The sequence below is a fragment of the Anser anser genome (genome assembly GCF_964211835.1).
Source record: "Anser anser genome assembly, chromosome: 5".
NCBI lineage: Eukaryota > Metazoa > Chordata > Aves > Anseriformes > Anatidae > Anser > Anser anser.
In genome coordinates, this window is record NC_139725.1 from 25,304,507 (window position 1) to 25,331,368 (window position 26,862).

At 38.2% G+C, this 26,862-nt stretch overlaps 1 protein-coding gene across 16 annotated transcripts; it reads right to left on the minus strand.

Moving 5' to 3' along the window:
• Window positions 1-1,702: 1,702 nt before the first annotated feature.
• Window positions 1,703-12,009, minus strand: ZNF770 (zinc finger protein 770). Of its 16 annotated transcripts, none has more exons than XM_083839645.1 (5): window positions 10,421-12,009; window positions 9,737-9,818; window positions 9,392-9,461; window positions 8,180-8,286; window positions 1,703-5,690 (listed from the first exon to the last, which is right to left on the minus strand). In XM_083839645.1, exon 5 carries the CDS (start codon window positions 5,544-5,546, stop codon window positions 3,363-3,365), a length of 2,184 nt encoding a protein of 727 aa, XP_083695771.1. In that variant the 5' UTR covers window positions 5,547-5,690; window positions 8,180-8,286; window positions 9,392-9,461; window positions 9,737-9,818; window positions 10,421-12,009; the 3' UTR covers window positions 1,703-3,362. The 16 variants fall into 16 exon arrangements, with proteins under 16 accessions (XP_083695771.1, XP_083695770.1, XP_083695777.1 ...); XM_083839644.1 differs by having other exon boundaries at window positions 9,392-9,464; XM_083839651.1 differs by lacking the exon at window positions 10,421-12,009 and adding an exon at window positions 10,159-10,336.
• Window positions 12,010-26,862: the final 14,853 nt, after the last annotated feature.

Here is a 26,862-nt window from a genome sequence, read left to right on the forward strand (position 1 = left end):
AATTAATATGCTTAGCCTGGAGAAAATAAGGTATATGAGAGCACAGAAGAGTCACATCTGTGATTTCAGTTTTCCTTACAATAACCTTCTCTCAGATGCATCTCATCCATAGCTACTAGATGACAAAACCAGGCTATTAAGTTCAAACTTACACTTAAAAACTCCACATAACTTTGTGTTAGAAATAGGAACCATGACCCCTTTAGTTACTTACAACATCTAGACATTTTGAACATTATGACAAGGGGCAATTAGGACCAAAACTATAGTCTTTATTGATTCAAGAGTCATCCAACTGTACTTACCTAAGCATTACTCAAGTGAGGTGCTGTTATGAGATGACAACTCTGAGTTTTACATCTGTGCTAGAAGAAAGCCAGGAAAACTAAGCATTAAATCCAACATCACAGTTTGAAGCCGAAGGTCTGATTAATTTCAATTAAGCTTCTTCTGTGTCTGTTTCCCATTTGCCTCATCAACTTTTCTTGTTGGCTGTAGGTACAATAGCAAGAGTAGATCACAGACAAGTGACAACCTAATCGCCCAGCAGCTACAAAAACAATAAAATGCTTTTTCTGTGTTTTCTGATGGCTTTTTTTCCAGTTGATTTTCTTCACCCCTATACATATTTTGCAAGTTGTGACTTTCTGCAAACACTGCAAGGATAGCACAGCAATCATGTAAAGTTGCAAATGTTTTAAAGCTAACCATAGCTCTATTTCCTAGATAGAAAATGGACTATGTGATCAGATAGTACTGCAGTTCCAGGGAATTTAGTACTGCATACTCCATTTGCCTTACGAAAAAACAAAAGCCCTGTTAACCTTTCTCAGTTTATATATAAGTATATAATAAATATATAAATATTGACCTTTTTTTTATATCACATAGTACTTCCTCAAAGCTGAATTCAGTTTGGTAAGTTCACCTGAAGGAAGTTCAATATGAACACAGAAGGACCCGCCCTTCTCCTGTTTACAATATACTTCAGAGATTGATGGCTTAAACTTGCCTGGGATCACGATGGAAAATGACTAACCTACTAATGACCAATGTGAAATATGATTCTTAACACTGGGAAAATCCCTGTTGCTCAAATTCACAAAGATGCTTCCAGAACTTTACTGTTGACTTCAAGAGACAGGATTTCAATCTCAGATTTTTTCCCAACTCTTAGAAACCTCTTTACCTCTTTCTAGCTGTTTTATGCTGTAATTTTGCTAAAATTATGAATTTATACTGGCATAAAACTTTTGATAAAAAGAATAGAGAGATAGATAAACAAAAAGGTCATTACTGCCCTTCTGAAATCCCAAGGAAACCAAAGATTACATTAATTTCTAAATTAATCAGACAGTAATACTTTCTACCTGTCTATCCTTCAAAGTTACCTTTGTGTATTATCTTCCTCCATTTTACTCAAATTGGTATTTTTCAAAATATACCAAGCTTATTGTTCTCAAAACATTACACTCAAATTTTATAAAATGACTGACTTCACTTCTTAAAACCAGATCTTACTCTCTTTAAACGTGTTTATACTTTACTTCTATGGCAAAAAAAAAAAAAAAGGGAAGAAAGAAACGAAGCCTATTTATTCTAACACACAAAGTGCTATTTTGATTCCTAGTTTTAGACTTCTCTGCATACTGAATATTATAATTTCAATACTCTAGTTTGCACATAAAGTATACAACAAAAGTGCAATATAAATAAAATAGTTTATTACATGTATTTCAAGAGCTCTACAATACGCTTTCAAAACATTTTATACAGTATTCTCTTTCAATATGAAACAATTCACATGGGGAGAAAAAAATCTCAATATATAACTATAGTCATTCTTAAGACACTGAATTAGCCTGTCATACAAAAATCATAGTAACTAAATGTTTGAGTATCTTTCTTAGTTGTATTCTCTCTCAAAATAGGAAAGAATAACACACAAAAATAAAATAAAAACTCCCTTCATCCTTCATTTATACCAACTACTATAAAGCTTATGCCACAGCAAGACCTACATAAGTTGCTTCAAGAAATAAAAAAAATCAAAAAGTTTACTTAAATAAATACGTATCTATTTAAATAGTGAAAAGAATGCCGTGTATCTTACAGTTATATTAATTTAGATATAGTATAAAAAAAATCATGTTTCAACTATTCAGAAGCTGTGTAACAAAGGAAAATACCGTAAAAGGTAGTTTCTTCAGAGGAAAAACAAACAAACTTCATTCTTGTTCTTGATGAATAAAGCTCCACTGCACTTACACTTTTTGCCAGCCCCACACGTACAATGGGCAAAGCTCTCTACTTACCAGAAGTAAAAACTACAGACTCTATTAACACAAAACCAGAATTTGAGCTAAAAGTCATTTTCAGTCTCTAATGTAACAAGAACATGATTTCCCAACAAAACTGCTTGTCTGAGTTATTATCACAACTTAGAGAACACTTCTTTTACTGGTGCAATACGCATGTCAGAAGGAACAGATAGTAACTGCATGTGTAATAAATATTAATGATAATTTCTTGCCTTCTTTTCCTGTAGAAAATTCAGTATAGCATGAATTGACAAGAAAAAAAAAAAAAGTTGAAAAAGCAAGAGATATTGCAAGAAGTGGAAACAATGAAGTGGTAAAAAGGATTAAATGATTATCAACCCTGCTACTTTAGCATTGTCTACTCATATTTTACCATAAATAAGTTAAAAATGTAATTCCTCACCCACAGATCTCCAAGCATTATCCAGTTCATTTTTCTCTTTATTAACTGTTCTATAACGCTAATCAAGTTTTTCTCATTAAACATTCTTTCCCTCTTCCACAAATTTGTTCTTTTTTTTTGCATCTTCTTCATCTAAATTTAACTGTTTTTTGTTTTTAAAGCATGAACTAAATACAGCAAGCACATGCAACACTTGCATATTTGTTTGCAACGTACAGGGAGCTAGAAGGAAGTAAAGGGACCATTTCCTGTATTCTGGAAATTACCTTGTTCATCTTTACTTTTGGATAGTTATCGTTGGGCAGCGTACTGTCATATAATACTATACAGGAAAAGGTAGGGAGCTCTGCAGATTGCTGCAACACCATCAACAGTGTAAGAATGTAAATTTATAAATACATTTAAAGAAAAGAAATGCAAAGTAGCTTTTTTATTGCTTTTTTGCTTTGTTTTGTTTTTTTTTTAACCATCTTCTCACTGTCATCACATATTATAATCAAGTAGACAGTTCTGAAGACAGCAAATTAACTCTTCATCAGGTCTTCTCCATAACACAAAAAGATAATCCTTTCAGTCAATTATTCAGTGTAATATAAGCCTTTTAATAATTATGCAACCAAAAATGTTAATGTATAGTTTCACGGGACAGCATCCAGTTTCAATGAAAACAATATGTTCCCTTGATGTTGCTCAGTGGAACTCAGCTTTAATCTCTCTTTAAAGTGAGTAAGGTGGTGTCTCTTCAAATGTGGGGACTGTCTGAAATTTTTACCACAAACTGAACATTCAAATGGCTTCTGTCCAGCATGCATTAGGTAATGTCTTTCAAGCTTAGAAGGCGATTTGAAAGTTTTAAAGCAGATACTGCACTGATACACTTTCTTAACATGACTTTTTTCAATCCCGTCAGAAAAATCATGCCAATAACTGTAACAGCTTTGCTCTGTTTCCAACAATTTACTACACAAATAAGGCTGTGTGCTTCTCCTGCTGGTGTCGAGAACAAAGTCCCCTGACTCAATTTCAACTTTGATTTCAGCTGCTTGGTTTGACTGAATCAGCTCAAAATCTTGAAAGCCAGCTGCCTGTGAAGGTGTTTGAGAATAACCCGAATAACCCACAGGCTGCGAAGACTTAAATTCAATGTGATCTCCCCGATGATTGAAAAGTTTGTTCAGATTTTCAAATTCTACCTGGCAAACAGAGCTTTTATAGGGGTTCTTTTCAGTATGGGTGAGCTGATGTCTTTTTAAGTGAGCTGACTGTCTAAATGTCTTCCCACAAACATTACAGCCAAAGGGCTTCTGTCCCGTGTGTATAAGATAATGTCTTTGAAGTTTGGATGAAGATGGAAAGATTTTTTCACATCTGTCACATTTACACACTTTGTGTCTGTTATGTATATTTTTAGTAGGAGCTGAAAAAGCACAGCGAAGTACTTCTGGATTATCAAAGAGGCCATCATCTGATGAACCATAAAAAGCATCATCCTTATTATGCACTGAATCATCGATGTTTAACATGTGCTCACCGGCAAGCATACCTTTTAAATTAATTCCTACTTCGAGAGGTTGTAGGTGCTCTTGCCAAGATAATGGCATGGCAAACATTCTTTTCGTCCGATTACTAACTGCTTTGTGCATGTCAAGCTTGCTACAGCAGTCCTTGAAAAATTTAGTGGAAGCATTCTTATCAGAACGCTGATCTCTAACTGCAACCAGGTCAGGACTTTTAAAGTAACCTGATTTCATTTTTTTCCTGCCAGTCACAGAAAAATCTGATGCCTTTCCTCCAGTATGCTTCAGCTTCATCAGGATCCTATTTTTCATGCTGACTGCATGGCTGAAAGCTGTTGTGCAGTTATTTGAACTTTTGCCATCTCTCAGGTAACAATTGTGCAATTTTAGAACCTGCTCTGTTTCAAAACACTGGTTGCACATTGGACACTGAAAGGGTACAATACAAATTGAACGAACATCACGTGGGTCATTCTCCTGGGACTTGTAAGGGTCATTCTCAAAACTATCCATCTTTCCTTCCAACAGTTTCTGTGGTCTGAGATATTTAGGAGTCTTTCCTTTGTATTTGATACTGGGGACAGTCTTATTTCTGGCATGGAGCTGTTTGTGCTTCATGAGTTTGCTCTGTATTTTAAACCCCTTCTGACAAAAGCAGCACTGAAAAGGCCTTTCTTCTGTGTGTGTGAGCTGATGGATTTTCAAATGGGTTGACTGTCTGAAAGATTTACCACATGAAGAACACTTAAAAGGTTTCTGGCCAGTGTGAATAAGGAAGTGTCTTTCTAGCTTAGATCTTGAAGGAAATGTCTTGTTACACGATTCACAAGCATGAGTTTTCTTTCTCCTTCTGGTACCATGCAGATGATCTGCCTTGAAGCACTGATGCAGCATCCACCTCTCTTCAGTTGTAAAAGACTTCCAGCACACAGAACATCGAAATATGCCGCAAACGACCCTGTCTTGCTCGGAATCCACAGATTTTTCTGCTTGCTTGATATCATTCTGATAATTTGCATTGTGAAGCTGCTGATGCTTCAAGAAAGTAATTAAGTTTTTGAAGTTTCTGTGACAAACAATACACTTAAAAGGCAGGTTATGGGTTAATTGATGCCTCTCCAGATGGACTAACTGCCTAAACATTTTATGGCACACGTGACATTCAAATGGCTTTTGACCAGTATGTATCAGATAATGCCTAGCTAATTTCGATGGAGTTTCAAACTGTTTATAGCAAGTGTCACAAATATATGGCTTTTTCTTGGGTATCCTGTTAGCTGTCACACACTGCTGTACTTTTAACATTTTAAAAAAGCAATTACACCTTGCCTACTGTTAATTTCTTCAGATAAGTATTTCAAGTGAAATCATCAATTGCCCACTAAGATGGAAGGCTGTAGAAGCAGCAAATTTTCTTAGAGGAGAGATATTCTTAAATCCCACAGGTCCCTAAAATAAGAAAAAGAGTATTACTTTAGCCATAATTGCTCAAGTTTGTCCCTTGTTTTCTACATAAGAGACCAAAAGCATCTGAATTAGAATACTCCTGACTTAATTTAGCTTAAAATGCTTTCCTCGTAGCAGAGTATTTACTTGTTCTGTTACATGATGGAAAAACCGTTACATGGAAAAACTGAAACTTGCTTCATCTGAAAAGTAGTCAAGTCATTTGTGCTGTAATGCAGGTATTACTCAATCCTGCCACTTATTTCTAGGTCATATACAGTTTAACTACCTTATGATGTTTAGGCTATTTACAAATAAAGGATATTCTTTAAAAAAAAAGAACAAAAAACATATTGTAATAAATTTCTCCCCTACAACACTACTTCTAAATCCCACATGCAGTTTTATAAAGATAACAGAAAGAGGTAGGAGCTAGGGATTCTTGCACTTCAAAATAAAAATTAAATGAATGCCATGTTTGTGGGAAATGAATATTAAGAACATATTGAAACTAAACAAAACACAGTTACTATTCACACTTGTGTGCTTTGTTTTGTCAACTGAATGCAAAACAAACAGTAATCGTTTTTGCTTTATCTCAGAATGGCAAACATCAGAGCCAGCCACCAAGCGTAGCAGAGTAGAACCATAAGCTATCACCAGAATGAGGATGGAACGCAGGCTACATTCACTGTATCACAACCAAGCTAGAGTGCCTGAGTTGTGATACTTATCCATGCATATGCTCTTTTGTCATCATAAATATAAGCATTATCTTAAATCATCAGTGAATGTATTAGTATAAATCAAAATCATGAAAACAGTCAATTTTGAGTTTCCTCAAATTTTCAACACTTGGGCAACCTACTGTGTCTCAGCTGAACAACAATGATTTGCAAACAAAAAATAACTTCTCATGCACTCAATTACTTGCATCTTTATTAAAATATTCACAGGAACTCATATGAGAGACAACCTCCAACAGGGTCTTAAGCACTTCCACTAAGGGGGTTCTTTAGCCTCAGCAGGGTTCCCTCTCCAATGCTTGCCCTTCTCACTAAGCTTCTCCTTGTGCTCAGCTGAGCCCCGCTTTACTACAAAGTTATTTCTCTTGTCCTTCACCCCACTGAACGCGGAAAACAACTAAAGGTTGTTCTTTGTGACAACCGTGTATTCACAGTCTTCTTTCTGTCCTTTTTTTTTTTTTAAATAGAACAGCCTTGTTTTTTTCTAAGTGTTGTTTTTATGCTTACTTTTTTAAAGAAATAAAAGATTGGTCTTTTTAATCATCTCTGGACTAATTTCAATTGGTCACATCCATCCTAAATTGCAGCATCTAAGGCAGACGACATATTTCAGTCCGCAAGAGCAGGATGAATAACAGCATGAAAATACCTTAGCGTTATTACCTATATTCCCTAATATAAAAAGGGAGAGTGATGTAGGGAGCAAACTTTGAAGCAGTAGCATAATAGCTAAAACATGTGACAACTCTGTGGCAGAATACATTTTTGTTAACTATAATTTTGCTACTACAAACTCATAAGTGGTATTTTGATACAAGTCACAAATCATGTATTCTTTCTATATACCAGCAGAATAAAAAAAAGATAAATCATTTTTTCAGTGTCTCTAAAAGCACTGCTTCTTCCCAAAGAGGCTACACCCCTAGTTTTTAAAAATTCAGAAATACCTGAAAAGTCCATTTAATGTAATTCCAAAGAATAAAAGCCTACTGCAGTGTAAAGCAAGTTATGATGAGATTCAAGATGTGCACAAAAGACTGAAAATATCTGGTAAATCAAAGTTTTTCTTACACTTAATAGAAAGAAACCTGGTCATCTGGTAGGATCCTTCCATCCCTCATCAATATGATCCTATATAATCGTGGGCCTTATTAATAACATTTGGATGTATGCCTTCAATGCAGTTGTCATTGCATTGAGGAATTATGTAATCTCACTCCTTTGATAGGACTTGCCAACACCGCAGAGCAGCTGAGAAAGTCAACTTTTCCTTTCCTATACTCTTCCTATACGATTTTAACAGCTACTCAGTTGCAGTCTTTTGAAGATGCACGATACCATACAACACTCTTAGGAGACCCCTTTTTCCTCCCAGTTGTCATGTCAGGTGAAGGTAGGGAGGTTGCAGTGAGTATGTAACACCAAATGCTTTCTAGTTTGTGCTACAGTGAAGCTACAGACAGGTAGGCTTAGAAAAGCAGTGTATTTCTCTGCTGTGCTGGAAATTCCTGTACAACTGTGGTTCAAGGCAGACTCCATTAGCAGGGAAAGAAAACCTCCTGAGAAAGAACTGTAAAGACTGATGAATTTTAGCTAACATGCTGTCATACAGATCTAATTTACACATCAGGAAAGTACTCAAGCAGTACAGTGACATGCAAAGAAAAAAGTCCAAAGTGAGAGACAGCTGTGGCATATTACACAAGGGATCTTGTATTTAGCTTATAAATGTATTAAAGATTCTACCTGATGAATGAGGAAAAGTGTTCTGTAGTACAAGGTGTCAAAAGCAGAGCAGAGCTTCTTACTGTGGTCTTCTGCCAATGAAAGACTGAAGGCTCAAATGAGGGAAACTTAGGCAATGCAAAAGAAGGAGAAAGGTGTTAAGATGGGCATTACTGTGCAGCCCAAATATATTTTCAAATCCTATTAAATAAGGACATTTCTGTGTACCTATTTCAGGGTGATCTGTGCCTTGCACATCTAAGGAATAAACATACTGCTGCTACAGATCAAAGAACAAAAGGCAAGCTCAGAATATTCTCTTCTGCCAGCCCTAGAAGTACATAGGCTCGTCCTAATTAGAGTTTAGATTTAATAGATACAGATTTAATTTATGGACTGGGCCCAATTTAATACTAAATTGACGCTACTTTTCATCTTGGTTGCAAGGTCATGCAGAAAAACAGGATGAAGATGTAGGCAACTGAAGGTTCACAGACCTTCTTATGTCAAGTATTACTAAAGTACATATTATGTTTATTAACCTTCCAGATGACAGCAAGCTGCAACAAGCTGAAAACACAATGGAAAAAAAATCTGAATTCTAATCTTGCCTTTACTAATCAGAGAAGATTCAGGGAAAAAGAAAACAAAAAAAACCAGGAAGTGCACTTTAAGAAAAGGAAACACAAGATTTTCTATTTACAAGGAATAATCAACTGGAAGGGGAACAACTCAGTAAGTAACAGTTGTACAGAAGAAACCTGGAGACTAAGTTGGAACAGAAGCTGGATATGCCAATAACATGCTATTATACCAGTATGTATAAACGGAAATAAAGCTTGAAGGGCACGTAAGTCTCCCATGCTACTGCTTAGAATTCAGCTGGAGTACGCTATCCTGTTTTGAGTACTGCCCTTCAAACTGAGTCAAGTACATAAACTAATTGGAATGAGTCCAGAGAACAGGATCGAGAATGATCAGAGCTTAAATGCATAATATAAACATTAAAATAACTGGGAATGTTTAAGTTAAAGACAACAACTGATTAAAAAGCAAAACAAGCACCAAACAAACATAAAAGCTGAAAACAAAAATGAAGTCGCTCCCAAAGACGTTTATAGCTGTGACTAGAAATTCAAATTATTGGAGAGAGGGTTCAAGTATGTTATCCTTAAAGTTACACAATTTTTCTTAATAAGCTTTCAAGTAGGTTGTGTGGGAAGACTGTCCTACCTCCAGCAGTGGAGGTCTTCCAAAAAGGCTGTATAAAGATCTCTCAGTTCCCTCACTCATGTAGCAGACCCTGCTTTGATGCATGGGAATAAATGAAAAATTAATATCCTGGCTTGTTTTCCTATGGCTCATTAATATAATTCAAAACAAACCACCTACAAGTTGAAAATTCAGTGTTTTCAATTTGCCACTAAAGGATTGTTCTGCACTGTTAGTGTGTCCTCCAGACCCTCCAGAAAAGCTAGTGGCTGTAGCCTTCCTGACAATTACAAAATTTAATTCTAACAATAAACGTATGAAGAAAGGTAAAAAACAGACAGGTGAAAAATGTAGCTGCTGACCTACCAGACACATAGCATGCAAGAGAAACAAGCATCTGAGCACTGAGACAGGCGCACTGCTCACTGGATTTCCCCACCAGTCTTCCCTACAGAAAAATTAGGTTGCAGTGTTGGGGGCACACAGTTTACCAGCACTGTAATCGTCACCTTTATACAGAAATCAACATCACGCATTACAGCTCCTCGAGGCTAGCACATCTCATCTCCCCCCCTCCATTCTCCACGTATTTTTTCAAATCATTCTCTGAAACCAAAGCACAGATGAGGGGGAAGCGGGGCTAGTTTAACAGCAAAAATAAGTTCTGCAGAAGGGGCTTGGGACCTGGCACAGACCCTTTCCACCCCAAAACGCCACAACAGCTTCCTCCCCCCGCTCACACAAGTCTCCTAAATACAGTTAAAAGCAACCAGCGAAGCGGCTCCTACAGAAAGCAGACAGCGAACGGCGGCCGGCAGCTGCCCCACGGCAGCACACGGGATCCCTGCTAAAGGGCCGCGCCGGCCCGGCCCCCAGCAGCCCCCCGCCTACCGGGGGCGCGGTACCGGTACCGGCAGCGGCACCGCCCGGCGGCCCTGCCCTGCCCTGCCCTGCCCTGCCCTGCCCTGCCCTGCCACACCGCGCCGCCGGCCGGCCCGGGTCGCCGGGCTCGCATGCCGGCCGAGGGGAAGGCGCAGGGGAGGGAGCGACCTGAAGAAGCAGTCACCGCACCGCCGCCTTCCTCAGCCTGCCCGCGGCGGCCCTCGCCTAAACGCTTCCGCCCGGATGGCTCCCGTCCGCCGGGACGCCGGGAAACCCGGGCCGCGGCTTTCCGTTCCCCCGCGAAACCCGGCCTGGCCGGCCGCCTCCTGCGGCTCCCCGGCGCCGGGCACCCCAAGGGGGCGAGGGGGTTTGAGGCCGGGCCGGGCACGGGGCCCCTTCCCGCGGGCGAGGGTTTTGTCCTCGCCCAGCCGCGCCGAAACCCTGCTGGTGGGGTGACGAGTTCTGCGTTCCTGATGACACACGTTGTTCCCCACAAGCAGGACACGTTTTATGCTGAAGCATCACAAAATAACCGACTCCCAGTGGCCGCAGGCTGTTCGACGGAACCCCGCTGGTGGAATTACAACAAGGCCAAAGCCTGAGGTGTAGGACGTTGGGAAGCGACACTGGGAAAGGAAGAAGACTTTCCAAAAAGATACCCAGTAACTTTTGCGCAGAGCACTAATAGTTCCGCAGAGTTTTGCCTTTCTTCTGAAAGAGGGACCAAGGAAATTCAGGAGATATGGGTGGAAGAACGCAGCTGGAGAAACTGGGGGTGCCAGAGGGGCCTAGGCCCACAGCTGCAGCTGCTGGGCTGTGGCTGACCTCAGGTCTGCAGACAAATGCCAGAACAGCCAGAAAAAAGCAGAAGCTTTTTATTTCAGAAAGGAACATGCAGATGGTACAGCAGAGAATAAGAGATTCACCGTAAAAGTCAGTTAATAATTAATAAAACGCAAGAATATGGATGAGGCTGATACTGTGCTCAGACTGCTGATTATTATGCTGACGGGCACTGTTCTGCTCTACTCCCCTTTATCTGAATCCATCTGCTTTCTCCAACTCTCTGCTTAGACCGTAGCGGCTTTGGGACAGAGCATTCCTAGTCACAGGTACATATTTACCTTTAGAGTAAATATGGCTGGGTTTCCACAGTTCTGCCACTGTTGCTCCCACTCACACAGCTCCCATACTCAGATAGCAGGACCGAATGGTGCTGCAGTACTGCACAACTCCTCTTCACAGAAGAGGGGATCGACATTTTTGTACAGTGCCTGGAGTAGTGGGGTCCTGAGCCCTGACAGCATCTTAATAGAGTAATTATAAATGGATACCAAGAAGTGTCCTGATATAGTATGAAAAAAAGTTCCACACAATGAGCATTTATCTTTGCTGATTTCTTACTGTGGTACATCACTGAGCAGAACTCAGTAAATTATTGGATATTTATCTAGAAATGACTGAATATTTATCTGCAAAGCAGCAATATCCAGCCAATAAATACATAAATAAATAAAAATGACTTTGGGAAATGACATAAAGATACAAGTTTCAGGGAAAAAAAAAAAAATATATATATATATCTTAGCCTAATGACACTGTGAAAAAGTTTTCCTCATGGACAGATTGCTTCACACATGATTTTTAAGTTTCTTTTTATACACTTCAGGAAATGGAATCATAGAATCATAGAATGCCTTGGGTTATAAGGGACCTTAAAGATCATAGAATCATCAAGTCTTAGAATGGCCTGGGTTGGAAAGGACTTCAAAGAACACCTAGTTCCAACCCCCCTGCCATGGGCAGGGATGCCACCCAACAGATCAGGTTGCTCAGGGCATTGTCCAGTCTGGCCTTGAACACCTGCAGGAATGGGACATACACAGCTTCTCTGGGCAACCTGTTACAGTGCTTCACCACTCTATGAGTGAAGAATTTCCGCCTGACCTCTAACCAAAGCCTCCCCTCTTTTAGTTTAAAACCATGCCCCTTTGTCCTGTCATCTGGATGATCAAAAAGTCACTCTCCATCTGTTTTATAAGCCCCCTTAAAGTGTTGAAAGGCCACAATAAAGTCACCCTGGAGCCTTCTCTTTTTCAGGCTGAACAGCCCCAGCTCCCTCAGCCTGTCTTGACAGGAGAGGTGCTCCAGCCCTATGATCAACTTTGTGGCTCTCCCCTGGACCTATTCTAACAGATCAACATCCTTCTTGTGCTGGGCACCCCAGACCTGGACACAGTACTCCAGGTGGGGTCTCACAAGGGTACAATCCCCCCCTTGCCCTGCTGGCCACTCCTCTGTTGATGCAGCCCAGGACGCAGTTGGCCTTCTGGGCTGCAAGCACACACTGCTGGCTTATGTCAAGCTTTTTGTCCGCCAGAACCCCCAAGTCCGTCTCTGCAGGGCTGCCCTAAATGAGTTCTTCTCCCAGTCTGTACTCATGTCGGGGATTGCCCCGACTCAGGTACAGCACCTTGCACTTGCACTTGTTGAACCTTATTAGGCTCACGTGGTTCCAACTCTCAAGCTTGTCCAAGTCTCTTTGGATGGCTTCCCTTCCTTCTGTTGTATCAACCGTACCACTCAGCTTGGTGTCATCTGCCAACTTGCTGAGGGTGCACTTGATCCCATTGTCTATGTTGTTGATAAAGATATTAAACAGTACTGGTACCAGGACAGACCGCTGAAGGATACCACTCATCACCGGCCTCCACCTGGATATCAAACCATTGACCAACACCCTCTGGGTGTGACTGTCAAGCCAGTTCCTTATCCACTGAATGGTCCACCCTTCAAATCCATATCTCTCCAATTTGGAGATCAGGATGTCAAAACCATCATATGGATGACAGAATGACAGACCTCGTAAGAATGACAGACATCGTAAGGATGTCAGGATGACAAAACCATCATAACGCAGGATTTAATAACTATAATTCTCTCTTTGGGTAGAGGACAAACCCAATCACCTCTCCCTCACTGTTGTTGAATTCAGATAGATATCGTGTTGCTAAAAAAAATCATAATTGTTTACACGATTCTGTATAGAGTAATGAAAGAGAAGTTAGAAGCATTTACAAGCTTAAGCACTTTTTAAGGCCCCAGTAACTGCAGATCTGTTCTTGAAATGTATTTTTTGATAACTAGAAATAACTGCCTATAGAACAATTTCTCCTTCATAGTTAGTGATATTAGAAATTAAATCAGCCTCATCACCAGTGGTTCTAAATAATATCTGACCTAGTTTGCGATATATAAGCCAAATTTTAACACTACAGGACAAAATTTATTTGCAGTAAAGTTTAAATGCTCAACAGCTTTAATAGCGCTGTTCACTTCAATAGTATGCAATTAAGACTACCACGTCTTGCAGTTAAATGGGGATTGGACAGCCTATATTTGAAAGCTTGGAAACGTTATATGACCAGAAGTGAGTGATTTAGCCTTCTAGGTGTCAATTTCCTGGATATAAAAAGTACTTAATATTTGCCACATGAATCTCAAAAGGCTATTCAGGAAATTAGTTAATCATTTAATGATTGTAGATCACCTGAATATGTATCTTATATTTTTAAAATATTGCTTTTGTCTTAAAGTATACTCAGTCTTAGCAGTTTTTTCTTCATGAAACCTCTGGGCTGATCTGAGGCAAGAATGCAAGCAGCTGAGTTCTGCTTGTTCCCCATAACAAATTAATGTAGTAGATCCACAGCTGGTGTAGATTGTTGTAATTCTCTTGATTTTAATGAAGCTGTAGGAATGTATACCAGCTGAGGATCCACTTGTATAATTCTGGGAGTTAGCACAGAGTGTAATCCAAAAATACTAGATTCAGTCTCAGAGCCCAATTAGTACAAAACAGAGTAATTAATTTTAAATGTTCTTGTAAAGAACCTGTCAACACGGGGAATCAATTATTTGCTTTTATGGTGCTAAAGAATGAAATATGCACAGTTGGTAGGAAATGATGTTGCAATATTGTAGCAGCAATGCAAGACCTTCTAGGAGTAGAAATTGGTTTTATTTTAAATCCAAAGTGATTTCAGTTGTTCACTTACACTCTCATCCTATATACTGTTTTTGGATATGCCTGTTTGTAACCTGGCTGTGGTTATTTTCACCATCCTGTCCCACTTTGGCAAGTCATTGGGATTTATTCACTGTCCTTTGCCTCCTTGTCTGGGTGTCCAGGTTCTTGACCTTCTAGTCTAGGTGCTATGAATACATGCCATTCTTCAGCTGCTTTTTTCCTTCTGATGCTTCAATACCCAGATACTGATATCCATTCTCCATGCATACAAACCTTAAAATTTCTGTAACAATTATCTACATACTGAGAATATGCAGAATGTGTGTGTTTCAGTATACTCCTACTACCCCTGTTTTATTTAACTACATAAGATTTTATTTAATATATATTAATAGATACGAGGGACACACTGAAACAATCTGTATGATTGTTATCTGACTTGGCACTCAAGAAGTTAAACAAATCTGGCTCTGGTGATAGCTGCAGTGTCACATGGAAGATTTATTATTTTTTTTTTCTCCAAATAAAAGAAAAAAAAGAAGGGAAAAAAAAAAGAAAGAAAATTCCTAAACTTCCTATGCTATCTTTAAAGAAAAACTGGGTGGTACTTTAATTTTGTTATCTAAAACTGAACTTCAAGATCTTGAAATGTTGAATTGTCTCTTCTTTTCTGAAATAAAACTTTATTTCCCACTTACTACAACAACATAAACAATGTAATCCTTTTACCCTACCCTAAATGCATATTACTCCCCTTCTAACAGAATGCACAATGTTTGGAATAGGTATTAGCATCCCAGCCTTAATATTAATAAAAAATGAGTGATTGTTTCTTTTGTGGGTGTACACTTCAGTAAATTGATATGAAAAAACAGGTCTTGTTCAAATAATTTTCAATTTTCTTTAATTTTAGAAGTCTAAGATTTTATCTTAAAATATTGTAAAAATGCCTCTGCAAACTGACAGCTGGTAATTCAATTTCATGAGTTGCACAGACAGTCTGTGAGTTAACTGCAACGCATTATCATTAATATTGTGGCTGCTTCTGTAAGGTGTTCCATACTTTAAACACTTCCTGTATATGCAATGTGTTACAGTGATTTCCCTAGTATTATTTTTATTGAATTTTAGACTAAAGAGGCACATAACATAGTATATAACTTGCTAATGTGTCAATTAATGCCACCTCAGGGCTGAAGTAAATTGCAAAGACTTTTAAATCTGTGAATACACATTTCATGCTAGTCTTAGCTTTCTTCCTTCTTCTCTTGTTCTATTTTCTGCCCTTTTTTTTTTTTTTTTCCCCCTAAATAGTCCATCTTAGAGCCCTCTGGTGCATAACAATGAATTGCCTTGAGGGGAAATAGTTGTTTAATGAATCTCAGAAATATGTATTCTACATGTGCAAGCATCATATTTTATTTGATTAAGCACTATGTGTGGCAGCAGCTCTATAAATTCTCTTTGTAAACTCAAAAATTTTTTAAGAAGAGTAAACTTTATTCAACCAGACTTGTAAGCAGATAGAGCATCATATCAAAAAAAAAAAAAAGTAATGAAATAAATTTAAAAAATCAGTTTTAAAAGAATATGATGAAATTTCACAAGCAACAGTTTAGTTCTGTGAAATGTAAATACAGTTGTATTTCAATAACTTTAAGGTATAATTGTGCCTAAATGCAATCACTTCCATTAGCTTTTTGTCTTTGTCTAGCAATATATTTTGCTTTGCCTAGCACTATATTTCAAGATAAATTTCATATCTACTATATTATATTTAAAACCAATACAGAAAACAGTTACTTTGGATGTTCATTTGTTGGGTAAAGAAAAATAAATTAAAAAAAAAAAAATTGCTGGCTCACAGCCCTTAATCTCTAGAATCCCTTAAGAATCCCTGCTTTGAAATGAGTTGCAGGCTCTATCAATTATATCTGTTTAAATGGACAAATTTAATTACTACAAAAGAGCAATTGATTTTTAAATTACCACTGATTGCACAGTGGGTATCTCAGTGGGAAGACAGGTACATGCAGGCTCTCAAATGGAATCAATGTATTAATTAATCTACAGATTGACATACTCCATAGAACGTTTCCCTTCTCTTCACCTCCTTCCTGTCGACTCATTTGTTTCAGTTTAAAAGGAATCTCTGATGATCTAGAAGTGAAAAAATCAAATGGAGTATAAAGTTGCATATGCTGTGTATAATACGTAAGTTTTTGTTTCCGACTTTGCACATTCTGTGCCATTTGCTAGCCTAGATAGCCTCTAGATGATAAAGCATTCCTTACAACATTGAAACATCTTACTATGCAATATCATGCCGAGGTATACGTATACAGGAGCGGAGGTGAAAATGACTGTTAAGTCAAAGTGAAATTAAATTCTTTTGTGCAACCAGTAAAATGAACATAAACAACAAAAAAAGATCTTGAGAAAACAAGCAAGCATCCCCAGTACTGTGTCTAGCACTGGGCTCCCCAGTAGGAGAGAGATACGGGCGTACTGGACTGAGTCCAGCACAGAGCCACTCAGATGATTAAGGAGCATCTGTTGTATGAGGAGAGGCTGAGAGAGCTGGGGCTGTTAAGCCTCAAGAAGAGAAGACTTAGCAGGGATCTTATCAGTGGGTAAAAATACATGGTGGGAGGGAGTAAAGAAAATGGAGTCAGACTCTTCTCAGTGGCAAGTGAGAGGACAAGAGGCAATAGGCACAGAATGAAATATAAGGAATTTCATTTAAATGTGAGTTTTGATTGTTTGTTTTCTGTGAGAGTGGTAAAACACTGGAACAGATTGCCTAAGAGGTTGTGGAGTCTCCAAATTTGGGGATTTTCAGGGCATGGCTGGGTCCATCCCTAAGCCACCTGCCCCTGCTTTGGGGAGAGGCTTGGGCTGGATAATCTCCAGAGGTGCTTCCCAGCCTCAGCTGTTCTCTAATTCTCTGGATGTTGTTGACATGTTTAACGTTTATGTAAGGGACTTGCTGTAATATTTCATTTCTAAACCTGCTTTCTAGTCATGACATGTGTAGCTTCTTATCTTCAGAGGTTGGTTTTTGAGGCCTAGACCTCTTAGAGAGCATGACACCTTTCCACTTAGATGCTAGCCCACAGCTGTCTATTTCCTTTTGCAATTGATAACTAGAAAATGTCGATTCTTCAGGGTCTCATCGCTCTCCCACAGTATAAGCTTATCTTTTACCATATGTTATTGAAGTTGGTAGCTTTCTATTTGTAATTTAAGTATTCTTAAAGCCCTGTAAGCAAAGGGATATAAGCTTGAAACTCTGGTCAATCCAAAAAGCTCCATCTGACCCAGGATCTTCCTAAAATCTGGAAGCATCCAGCTGTACTTCTTTTTATTTGGCAATCTGATTTACATCTCTTCACAAACCCTTTCCAACCTTGCTCTGGTGGGGACACTGGGGCTTTTCTAGGACAAAGTCCAAACTACCTTGTTTGCTTGACTTAAGTCAGCTAACATCACTGCACAGACAGATGGCATAAGCAAGCTGCCAGGCTTAGACATGATGTTCCAGGGCTTGTCTTCACATAAAGTACATCTTCGCGTTAGCTGTAAGAAGAGGCTTTCTTGCTAGTAGTACTGAATAGGTTTCCCAGAACTAACCCTGAAAGCTTATCAATAGTCAAACAGTATGGATATGTAACATATGTGGCTTCAAATCTTACCAGTATAAGATTTGTTACAGGCTGCTCCTGCCCAGCAGTGTGGTCACTACCATATAGGTATGTTTGGGATTTACACAAAAATTCTAAAAACCTTGATGCATTCCTTGGTTTTTAACTTCTGCTTTATCTCTTATTAAGAAAGCAAAAAGTATTATGAACACCTTCCTGGGCTTTATGGTCTGTTTGGTAGCTTCCCGTGCAAACTCTTGTTTCTGTAAGCCAAACTGAAGATGCTTTACCCCAAAGGGTCAGGTTATGTTCCAGCAAAAGCATGACATAATTTTGCCATCTGTTGATGAATTCCAAGTTCACGTGTGGCGTTTGTTGTAAAGCCACCCTATTTTCTGTAATAACAAACTAATAATTTCAGAAAACTAATCAGAATTCATAAACTGTTGAAGATCAGCCAATGAACAAAGGAGACAATCCCAACATCTAAAAGTCACCTGGCAGAGACCAGTGCAGTGTATAGAAGGATCAGACACTGAAACACCAGTCCAAAGAGAGGGTCTCCTTATTGAATGCCGACAAATGGAATGAAATGAAAACAGTTCAGTGTATCCCATTACTTGCCTTAATACATTGTGGGAACCCGAAAACCACAAGTCAACAGAACCTCTTATGTTTCCTTTATGAGTTAGAGACAAGGCACTCAGTAGCAGAAACTATCTTATTTTCAAGATGAATGAGTGATTAACTGAGAATATACTGCCATAGTTACCTACTAATCAGCTATAGTCAGAGGTGGCCAATTCAGAAGTTTTACTGCTGTTCTCCACAGTCCTCTACTACCCTGTGTTGTTGTATGAGCAGACCATAGGATTCCTCTCAGTCCTTCTCAATGTTTTCTGAACTGTCTTCATTTATATCTTTAGAAGATTCGTTTTAATGTCACATTTTTTTTTCTTTTTCAGCAGCTTGTCTGTGTTAATCACAGTAAAGAATAACAGGTCTTCAATATTTTCTCCATGCCACCTACAAGCCTTTTGAAAATGACACTGCTAAGGAAAATTAAAAATAATAATAATAAATAATAAAAAAAATAATGATGGGATGAGGTGAGAGAAGCCATAGAAATTCTTTAGTTTCACTAAAGTTTCACTGGTCTGAAATTGTATGGTTTCCTGATAGGGATCCATCAGTGCATGCTTAGTGCTCCTTTCTTTACAACCACCTATCTTCTTCTACATGTCCTTTTATACTGAGCTGACAGAACTTTGCAGCTATCACCATCTCCAAGAAAATTCCAGTTACTTACTGAAAAGAAAAATTAGACAAAAAGAATCTTCATCTGTTGCTATATATTCCCAGCTATGGAATCATAGATTCCTTTGAAAAAAAGGAGAGTTTATGTAATTCATATTGCGTTAGTTTCCATGCTAAGGATTATAAAATTATAATGATTACTATCAGGAAATATTTTAGTATATTTTAAGTTAGTAATACAGGGCCTTTATTCTTCATTTTCTTATATATTATGAAGTCACCAAAACTAATGCATAGGTCACATTAGGGGAAATTGTCAAGAACTGCTTGATGAAACAACCTTTTTATCAGGAAATGCTAATTCACTAAAACTGATTTTTTTTTTTTTTTTGAGCTACCTATCAGTTTTAACACAACATTTTTTGGTGAAGTTACTTCCTGTGACTGAAACTGGAAAGTGAACCCCCCTGCTACCCGAACAAACAAATAGCTAAGGCATTGATAGAGGATGTGGAAAATCCCAGTTCAGACCTCTGCTTTGAATCTGGTGAAACTGGAATTTAAACCCATGTGTATGTGATGTGTGCCTGAGGCATGAGGCTGCTGAGTGTTGCTGTTTCACTTGTTAAAAAAAGACAATTCAGAGTTAACCTACTTTACTGTAGAATCAGATTTCCTGAAATCTGCACATCTCTAGATGTGTACAGCAGCTCTTATCAGTGTAAATTAAAGTATTGTTGTCTCATAAAATACTGCCCCATGTTTACACAGCTACAAAGCATTGCTTGTAATATTAAGCAGCAGCATGCCTCTGCATGCTTCAGATGTGCATCAGAAATTTCTGTCTGTAAGGTGAACCTGTATCTATAGAGATGTACTTAACAGAGTGAAGATGGGTGTTTCAGGGCACTGTGGTTTCTAGAGTGGCTTGTTATGTGGAAATACTGAAATGAGGAAGATCTAAGCAGAAGACTATTTTTTATTATTATTATTCTTTTTATTTTTCATTTTTCTCCCTCTGTTCCAGAGAATGAGGTATTTTTAGTGGGAGCCACACATAAACTTTATTTCTCTAATTTCTCAGACCATATTTTCAGCTGTCTCCATAGGATAAGTTAGCCAACCCACCCTCTCAGTAGAAAAATGAATAAAAAAATATTAGTTTGATTTCAGTTTATCAGTTTTGATCAGACATTCAAGTGGAAGAAAAGTGAGGAAGATCAAACTGTCTATCTATTTGTACTGTATGTTTGAACTTTAGGATAGATCCTTTAGCAATGAACAAGTCAAAGTTCCCCTCTACCTAAAATTTAGTTGTCTCATGATTAGATTTCAGATAGTTTGAAGCAGCTTAAACGTATCACGTCTTTATACAAGCTCACTTTCAACATATGGCTAGTAAAGGTTATGATGAAAACAGTGTCCTGAGATTTCGAAAACCTCTGACATAAGAACTTCAGTTACAAATGATCGTATAGTTTGAAGTACAGGGAAAATAGAAAACCACTTGGGGTTAATATTCCTATAGAGAACATGAAAGATTAGTTTGAAATTAAAGGCACTTTTCATATCTCTAGTATAATTGAAGCAAGGAAAACAGTTGGTGAACATGTCACTCACTTTTTAGACATGTCACAGCTGTCCACGTGCTTGCCACATCACCCCATTCAATTTTTAGAGTTTTTAATATGAATATCAATCCTTCTTTTCATAAATGTAACCTGTAAATGCCAGGAATCCCTTAGGACTTTTCTCAGACTTTATTTAATGCCCTACAAGAAAGGATGTAAAAGAGACCTTTCTTTTGTAAAGTGATCCTTTAATTCTGTTCAATATCCATCATTTTCAAGGCCAAGTAATCATATTTAATGGATCCTAAATTACTCTCTGTCAGGCAAGGATTCCCTCGATAATATTAACCAGTAGAGAGGACTGACACTTGGAGGGCTGAAACTACGAGTTTTTAATGCAAGCAGCTTACAAGTGCTTTGACTGCAGTGGCGTTCACTAGCACTGCAGCAGGTAAGGGTCAGTGTTTCCATTTTGACCTATGCTTTCATGGGTTTTAGCCTGGCAATAAATACTCAAATTGGTTTCTGTCAAAAAGCAGTGCCTAAGGTGACCTGCAAAAGATTTTTATCCTTTGCTGTGTTTGTCTTCTATTTTTTTCTCTTATATAACTGAGGGTGTGTATGCATATGAAGCCTAGGTTTCTTGGCACATAAAGATGCTGTCAGGGAGCAGCAGGAGCAGGGAGCTCTGTAAGGGAGGGGGAGCAGGAGCTGAGGGTGACCCAAGGCAGGGCTGTGATGGCAATAAGGGCCGGCCAACAGTCCAGGGATTGCTAGACAAATCTGTAGTGGTGAGACAGGTCAAAGCCTGAGCGAGACTTGTCCAAGTCAAGTCAGTGGGTCGGGGTCAGGTCTGGATCATTAAGGTCCATGGCCAGGCATGGGATCCTTGGCAGGGACCAAACGCAAGGACAGCGGTTTGAAAGCAGTTTCTGAGCAAGGGGGAGTGACCACCCCCCTTCTTACAGTTCTTTCTCACACAAATCTTTTCTCAGCAGTTTGAATCCAGCCTGTGCAGGTGCACCATTTCTGCATTGACTTGAGTACAGACAGATGAATCCCTTGGAGCAGAGGCATGGGGCTGCACTCAGGGTACTGGTAAATGTCTGCAATTTTTCCCTACCTCAGCTTTTGTTACTGTTTTTTTTTTTTTCATATTGATCAGCTTGTTCTGCTGAAACACTTAAGAGTCAAGATGAGGAATGTTATGTCTAGTCTTTCATTTTGAGTTAAAGTATTTGTAAAGGGAAGGTTGCTGTGCTGTGTGAGAGGTGGCTGGGAAGCAGTCCACTCGAAATAGTGCCTAGAATTTTATCTAGAGAGCTATTCACTAATTCAAAAGTTATGGCATTGATATTTTAACAATGACACTCTTTTCCCAGGTATTCAGTGCGCACTTAAGTTGAACAAGTATTTAATAGAAGCCATTTAAAGCCCTCAGAACAACATTATCAAAATTCTTTCCCTCTCACTTGTTTATCTTTCAGTAGAGAATGGTGCTGGAGATTTCAGGTTTTGAAAGCATGGACTATTATGGCTTTGACAGTATGGATAATACTTGCTGTAGAGTCAAATGGAAAATAAGTTGTTATACCTATTGTACAATTGATCCCTGCAGTATTGGGGAATGGATCTGCTCTGCATTACTGGAGTTCAGGAGCAATAATGGGATACACTGAAAACCCAGTGTTACCAATGTATTTTTTTTTTAAGGAACTAGACTATTATGGACTCCAAGAATCTGGATAACATTTCTGAGTTTGTTGACCAAAATGTTCTGTTTTCACTATGGATCAGTCATTTAAAAATTGATCTCGCTCCATTATTTAATTGATTACAAGTGTAGGGTAAATGCTTTTCACTCTGATGGGAAATACTCATCTTCCACATAGAAATGGTAAAGCACGGAGGAAAATGTGACTTTCAGATTTCCTCTGCGCTTCAGTTACCTTCTGCAAGATGGAGAAAGCAAATATTTTCTTGATCAAAATATGCTTTAAAATAAAATTGATTATTACTTGTGAAGTGCTGAAACACCATGACACCTAGTGGAATGTAATGCCTGTGAATGAACATTTCTGCTACCCAGAGAAAGACCTTCAATTGTTTCTCCTAGTCACACTACACAGATGTGGCTAAAGGTGGCAGTACTAAATTTCAAGTCAATGATTTTCCAATACTTCTGCATTCAAAGCTTTTTCTGTATCATTCCAATAACAAACAAAACATCCAATAAAGAAAAAAGGAAGTTGTGCCACACCAACGTATCCCACAAACAACCTAGGTTTCCTCTGAGACAGGAAAAACAAGGCAATGGGCAATCACTTGCACAAGAAACAGCTCAAAAATCTTTTGTTAAATAAATTTTCTTAATACATGTTCTTTCCATGAAGATTTACATGAAGTCTTCGGGAGGTGATGATTTAGTGTATAGGCCTTGGATGGGGAAGACATTCACATCTGTTCTGTCTGATTTGGAGGGAACAAAGCTGTGCTGAATGAAAAAGACAAAAAGCTTATATTTGACTTCCAGTACCCTAGTCAGCAGGAAATGGACTTCTTTATGAGAATTTCAGCACCATTAAAGTTTTGAAAACTAGTTTATTCATTCCAATTGGAAAGGAGAGCAAATGCCAAAAATGGCTACAGAAAGAGAAATTATTGTCATCTATGTAGCTCTATTATGCTATACCTTCTTCTGCTCTGCATTTACCACTTTTTGGCACTTTAAAGCACAATCCATTTCTTACACATCTTCCAGGAGAAAATCAATATGAAACTCTAATCTGAGCTATAAGTAGTTGCTACACTGAACAAAAAAAGTTTGATACACTGAACTGCTCAACCAAATAAATAATTTAGGTAAGTGAGTCAATGGTGCTGAAAAGCAAGTCTTCATTAATGGACATCACTGAAAGAGCAAAGAAAGCAAAATGAATCATCACTCCATTGCCTTTAATAATATGATTAAAGAAAAAAGGTACTGAATTATTAAGAACAGTAGGGATGGAAAAGGAAAAAGAGCAAAAACCATAAAGAGTACCACTTTTTAGAATGATGAGGAACTAGATAGTCTTGCTGTTCTGCAGGGTTTTGTTTTTCTTTTCATGTTTTAACTCTGAGAACTGACAATCATTAAGTCCTTGATTCTTCACCTAGCAAAATCACAGGCATCTTCTTCCCTCAATTTCAGATAAATCAATGATTCGTGTGATTTACATATAAAAGTAGATTAGTGACTGGATCTGGAGGAGGCCCCTGAAGAAGTATTAAAATCAAGTCCTGTTCCTGCTGAGGTTAATAGCAAAAATCAGACGGACTGTAACGAGGACAAAAAGAACCTCCAGGATTCTGAAGATGGGACAGGAGAGTAACTTATAGAGATTATTCTCTTTAAAGAGAAATAAAGAATTAATACACAGAATTGAATTCTAGTAAAGAAGGTATATTTCAGGATGATAGTAGTATGCTTTTGAATCCACCTTCCAAATAATGACACAAAGCCAATTTGTTCAGATACATTTCTTCAAGAAAAGGCTAGACTGACCACCCTATTTTATTCAACTATTCTAGTGTATATAGCTCTATATACAACCTTACGGTGCACACTTAAATGGGATGTACAGTTCAAAATTTTCTTGTATGCTGAACTGGATTTTCTCTCACAAATGATCTGATTCAGCTCTCTGGATATAGAATCCCTAAGTAATTATACATTTGGATATAGTTTTAAATTTGCAGCTCTTCAAAAGAATATTGTAAAAACCTGAGGTAAGTCCTTGTCCATGATATCTGTGCTTAAAGATTTGCTTAGTTTCACTTGGTTATCTAAGTATGTGCTTCTTACATGCCATTAAAGCATGATGAAAGGGTATGCTGGGGATTCTATATTTTAATTTGATTTGATCAGTTGTAAATTTTTATTTCTTCTGAATTGGATATTCTAATAGCAAGGGTAACCTCACTGGTTGTATTGCAGAGACCTCTGTTATTATTACTACTAAATTCCAAGATATAAAAGCATGCATTTATTTTATTCTTTCATTTATTCTCATAAATTTACTTTGATAAATTTACTTCGATAAATTTACTTCATGCTAACCTCTGCTGCCTAACCATGTAGCTGTATTGCTATAACCTTTGCCCTTAGTCCTCCGCCAACTGCTCTATGTTTTGTTTTGTTTTGACATCCTTTTGCTATGTCATGTCTAAATTGGATTGTCGGCTCTCCTAGGCAGAAAATAGAGCATTCTGCATGGCTTTGGTACTATAAAAATAATAACAATAATTGCAGTCTGAACCCAGTCATAAAAACTTCTGTACACCATGTCCAATATTGAAAGCATGTATTACAAATTGATTGAAGAAACTGCAGAAGGAACTGAAACATATGGTCACCAGCAGATGTGCTCAGTATATGACCAGCACAGCAGCATCCTGTATCATTTGGTATGTACTTATCTGGGAGAGGAGCTGTTTGATCCTTTTGAGTAGGTTGCCAGAACAATCCCTCCGTGTTCTGATCCTCATTTAAAAGACTGAGGAAAGATAAGGACATACATGAGCAGCTGAACTGCCCTTACAAACCTCACCTAACCTGCAGGCTATGATCAAGGCACTCCAGCTCTGTATTGTTGGAGATTACATACGGATATGAGAACATGTTGCTTAATGCATTGCAGACAGAAACTTGTATACTACAGTAATGACTACGGTATCAAAATCTCTCCATGGCACAGTATTCTACAGTGTAAGTCATTATACCTTCCAGAATGAGTGGCAACAGAGCTGGATAGGTATCTACTGCTTATTATTTCTTCCTATGCAAGGAACAATGGCCCATCAGATGAGATGGATGACAGATAGGTGAGAACAGACAAAGGATGTGCTTTGCTTATTTTCAGAAGTGACTTATGTAGAAAGGACAGCAGATAGCAAATAACGCTTCAGTAGTTAAAAAACATGGAGGACCTGCCTCTGACTGGAACCCAGAAGATTTTAGTTCCAGGCTCATCAGGAACAGGATGTATCCCACAGCAGTTTCTCCTTCTCCTTCCTCAACTCCTTCTTCTTCACTTGTTACATACATGACCATGGAGCTCTAAGTCCCCAGTTAGTCACATTGATTCAAACTCAATCATTTCATGACAGCTAAATATGCATTCTCCAACTGATTCCTCTTTCATAAAGTGAAAAGAAAAAAGAAAAAAAAAAAAAGAAAACAAACAAACAAACCCAACCAAGCAACCACCACAAACAACAAAAAAATAAGGTACAACTGAGCAGCAAATGTCCATAGATCCACACAAAAGATTAAGGTTCTTACATTGTCAGTTTGCCAGAACTGGTAGAGGTCTGCTAAAAAATTTTCCTTCCTCACCATGGCACTTCTGGCTTGTTTCCATGTTGGCAAACTGTCTTCATTTTCTGGCGCAAAGAAGAAAATTTTCCTAACGTTTATGTTCTAAGATACTTAACCCATTACTTGGTAAATTTTAGGGAGTATCCAGACCTTGGATTCAATTATATCAGTTGCACTTTAGTATAGTTCACTGGACTTAGTTGCAACCATGCAAAAGACATTGGGGCTACATGTTTCTAATTTTCTTGTCTTTAATTTTTCCTGTGTCCCTTCACACCTAGTATTTTATGTGGTTGCAGAGCTGCAGCTGGCTACCATAAATTCCAGTGTACTGATGATGGTGTGAAATCAGTGTGTTGGCCAGTAAGGCCTAGGTTTTGAAGCACAACCTGAATATGTCTGCTTATACCTGCACTTTCATGTTGTGAAACATCAGTGAAACTACAGTAAATATATCTGTCTACTTGAAAGACGCAAGAAGGATTCAGCAATATTTGTCAGCCTACTACATTTTTTTACTTATTAAAGAGAATGGTATCTTGACAGACTGTGATATTATTACAATTACCAGCAAACATGAAGGCAAAAAGAATAGCTAATTTAGACTGCCATAAAAACCCCAATAAAATGTCCTATTCAAAATTGTCCAATATGCTTAAGTCCACAGGTGACAAGCATTGTTTTCACCCAAGTGAGGTGAGGAAAAGAGTAGAAAGTGGAGAAACAGAAAACTATGGTAAACAGAA

Excerpts from the sequence above, each read along its gene's own strand:
- ZNF770 (XM_083839646.1), bottom strand. The coding sequence starts at position 5,546 with ATGTTAAAAGTACAGCAGTGTGTGACAGCTAACAGGATACCCAAGAAA.